This window comes from Ceratina calcarata, unplaced genomic scaffold (assembly GCF_001652005.2).
Source record: "Ceratina calcarata isolate Rehan_Ccalc_2016 unplaced genomic scaffold, ASM165200v1 scaffold671, whole genome shotgun sequence".
Classification (NCBI taxonomy): Eukaryota; Metazoa; Arthropoda; class Insecta; order Hymenoptera; family Apidae; genus Ceratina; species Ceratina calcarata.
Genome location: NW_017177968.1, coordinates 21823 through 25782, shown reverse-complemented (window position 1 = coordinate 25782; position 3960 = coordinate 21823). Strand labels below are relative to the sequence as shown.

At 39.7% G+C, this 3960-nt stretch overlaps 1 protein-coding gene across 9 annotated transcripts in view; it reads right to left on the bottom strand.

The window, feature by feature from the left end:
• Positions 1-3960, bottom strand: part of Tlk (Tousled-like kinase) — a 19447-nt gene that overhangs the window by 5395 nt on the left and 10092 nt on the right. For 3 of the 9 annotated variants that reach the window (XM_018033161.2, XM_026817783.1, XM_026817786.1), the window contains 3 exons: positions 1896-1986; positions 1517-1779; positions 296-529 (listed from right to left, as the gene is read on the bottom strand). In XM_018033161.2, coding sequence (XP_017888650.1) covers positions 296-529; positions 1517-1779; positions 1896-1986 — 588 coding nt within the window. The other 6 variants (XM_026817781.1, XM_026817787.1, XM_026817788.1 and 3 more) reach the window with 6 other exon arrangements.

Below are 3960 nucleotides of genomic sequence, written 5' to 3'. Positions count from 1 at the left end.
AAATAGATTCTTGAACTATAAAAGCAATTATAATTAGATTATTCTTCTGTACTTTTCAAAGAATTACGAGCCTAGATCAAATGGGTCTCGAACACAATTTCCATAAAACTAAAGACGAATTTAGATAGAGATAAGGACTATAATCCTTACGAAGAACATAATGTTTACAGATGTAAATCCTGTAAGTTTAATAAGTATAAGCTGCTAATTTTCTTATTAAATGAAGATTGTATTACATTATTAGTTTGCTTCTTATAAGATGCTTGCAGGAGGTTTAACCGAGTAGTATCCTTACATTTGGGGTGTTAGTCTTCGCTTGCCTGATCTGGCCTGTCCTACCGAGGTTGTTGGGCCTTACCTGCACCTGCTTACTGACCATCGAACCCGCAGGTTGCGTTGTAGCCGGGAGAGGTGGCGGCGGCGGCTGAGGATGCGGTCTAGGTGGTTGCATCAACGACGAGAACTCCGCCACCGAGGAGTTCGGTGTCGTTACTTGTGGTGACATGAGTTGTTGCGGCGACGGTGGATACTGTTTATAAAGATCGTAATAATTGCGCTGCATACTAGTACGACCAAACGTATCACAGAAAGTCACAGAATATTCAATTTGATGGTATAGAGATAATTTCTTTGTAAACTGAACAATAATCTTATAGAAAGTCACGTACACTTAGATATCTTTAGCACCAGACATGTTGTTAATGATTTTTTTCATTAGTATATATTATGAATATCGCTTAAAACATGAGTCCACAATTTTTTATATTAATCAGTGCTTTTCCATTTTCGTCTTCTCTACATATTTGAGACAAATTTCCTTCTTTTAATGACAGTAACAATTTGTAAGAAAAATAAGAGAAAGAAACCGATATATCAGATAATTATTATTCGAATTAAGGTAGTACCCTTGACAAGAAAGCAAGGTAGCTTCCTGAGAACGAGATACTAAATAAACAACTGAAACATAAAACTTAGCCCAGATTGACAGACAACTGTCTACAGACATCTCTCCACGGGCTGTCCGCGGACTCTCTAGGATTTGTATTCTGTGTTCCACCGTTTATGAACTGTTCGCGTAGATTATCTACCGGATGAAGATGGAACACAAGAAACAAATCCAAGAGACTATGCGGACAGTTCGCAGAAGTATATCGGCAGACTCAGTGTGAACGAGACTTAACTCTGAATTACACCTTTGCAAATGTCTCTACAGATATATTTACTATTATTGCACAAATGATGAAAGTCTTCTTAAATGTCCTTTATAAGATATAATTATTAACACTTGCAACAAAGCGCGAACTCCTGTATCTCGCGTGTAATTATATCAAACTTTAAACAATGATTATTTAAAATATTTACATGAGGTTCACAAAGCCTTGATTTAACCAGCTACAAAGTTTCAATTACTCCATAAATGAACTCAGATATTGAAAGAACCAACTTGAGCATATAGATTAACAAAAGTTTGACAATAACAGATTCTAGGACAATATGATGTATGAATTTATATTACCATGGGATAGCCTTGTTGGGGTGAAGGACTTTTGGCACCTCCATGTCGAATGGGACTGCTGCCCAGATGATGCTTTGGAAAGTATTCATTTATTTTCTTGTTCTCAAGGGCAGCTAGAGATCGGGAACCTTTGCTGCCTACAGGAGCACCAACAACCCCTCCACCACTGTCATCTGCTTTACGTTTTCTCTTTCTTTCCGATGGGGTTCTTGGTACCTTTTCTGGAGTATTCGGATCTACCTCCTTATCACTATGAGATGAGCCTGTAATGGACCCATTGATTAGAACCACAGTTGCAGTTAGACTCATAAACTTTATTGAAACAGCTTCTGAACAAGTGTTTGAAGATTTTTGACATTAAATGGCAATGTTGTCTTACCAGTGCTCATGTTCGAGTCTTGACTATGAACTGACTGACCAGAGTTTACAGTTGATTGAGGTGCCATCTGAATTTGTGACCCAGCAGACATCTGAAAATGCAATAAATAAAATATATAAATATAAAATAACGACGCATACATATTTGCAAGTTGTTTTCTTGGGAAATATAAGCTAGAAAACAGTTTCTTATGACACTGATCGAGATTTCGGAACACGCATTATGAGAACTATCGTACCGTAGATTGTTCAAGATCGAAATTTGTAATGCAAGCAGCTAGAAATAAAAACAACATGGAAGAAAAATATCGCAAACGCGAAATGATGGTGAATCGGGTTCGTTACATCGTTAAGAGGTTACAACTCGGAATAGAGATTGTACCGGCGTATGAAATACCTGCTGACGGGTGTCGCATGTTATTACTTAAAAGACCACAAATTTACAATAATATAATTCAGCCAGGAAACTTAGAGATGGACACACATACAATAGAGAGAGAGAGGGAGAGAGAGAGACTAACATGGAAAAAGGGAGAAGAAGACGTAAGGGATATAGTGTGTGAAGGAGCGAGAGAGCGAGAGAGACACGTATGGGGGAGGGAAAGAGGAAGAAAACGAAAGAGACCAGTACAGGATAGAAAGAGATAGAAGTGACACCTTCCAGGATAGCCTATGGTGGAGCCCCATAGTCGTGTTTGCTGTTTGAGCTGTTGGACAGTGTGTCAACCATAGGCACGATATCGCGTACGATTTCTGCGTAAATGTCAATAACACTGTGCGAGCAAAATGTGCGATATATGTTTAGAGCTAGAGGAATCACGACAAAATGGTGGTAGAACCAAGCCGAGGGGGTCGACGGAAGGGCGGGGAGTTACGGGTGGCTATAGAGAGGGCGACCGACCAAGAAAGACAGGACGGTGGACATGTAAGAGAGAATGAGAGAGACAGGCGAGAGGCACAGGAGGTAAGAACTCGAGATGGCAGGAGTGGTTGGGTTAGGACGCGCACCGCGAGGGGGCAGTTACACTGGGTTCTCCGTTTCACCGTGTACATACACATGAACTAGGGCCACCGGGGGCCGCCGGATGGCTTTTTAACTCCCTTTTCTACATCCTCGCATCTTTTTCTTATATACGCATACGCTGTTACAGCATCATTCAAAAGAATAATCTTTCTTTTCTATTTCTAATCCGCGGAGACCGACGTCGACGGCCACGCGTACGTCATTCGGCGAACGGTGACGTCGAGTCCACACCGATGAATTACGCACTCTTATTATTATTGTCATTCGGCCGGTGTATTGTGCGTGTACGTTGGATGACACTCTATGGCCACGTTTACTACCTAGCCGCGCGCGCGGTTAAGAACCCAGATTAATGGTAAGTTCTCATGGACGTGGTCACGCGTTTGCGCGTTCGTCACCCGGAACACGCACATCGTTCGAAATTCCACACGGCCTGTCACTGACATTCTGTACTTCGTACAATCTCAGTGATTCTGTCTTACTATCATACATGTGTAAGTACCTATATAGACGATTCAACAATACACCAACGGATTCGCAAAATAATAATACTGGTTAAAGACTATCAATGAGATGTTTGAGAAGTGCATCATTCAATTAAGATTCATTATAGATAGCATAAAAATAGGAATAGTTTCACTAACTTGGAAACCTCAATTAAACGCAGAGTTCTACGCGCAGACTTCAAGAGACACAAATTTTACTTTTATGGGTCGAAAATTAAGTAAACCGCTACTGTAACTGTGTTAACTCAGGTTTTAATTTAAGCTAATGTCATTTCGAACGCGAAGGCGAACTTCTTTGAATGCTTAAACGGTTGTTTAGATATTGAAATGATAAAGAGAACAATCGCATCATAATGAGAGCAATACAGGAAAATCAACAAATGTTTTATTCATCGAGCTTTGAGTTATCGAAGTTCAAACTAAAATTAAAACTGTATAACAGCTATTATCGTGATTAAGTTAAAAATATCTCGTTGGTATCTTATATTAAATTAATCTTCTACTAGAAAGCAATGTATAAAGTTGAAGAAGAAAGA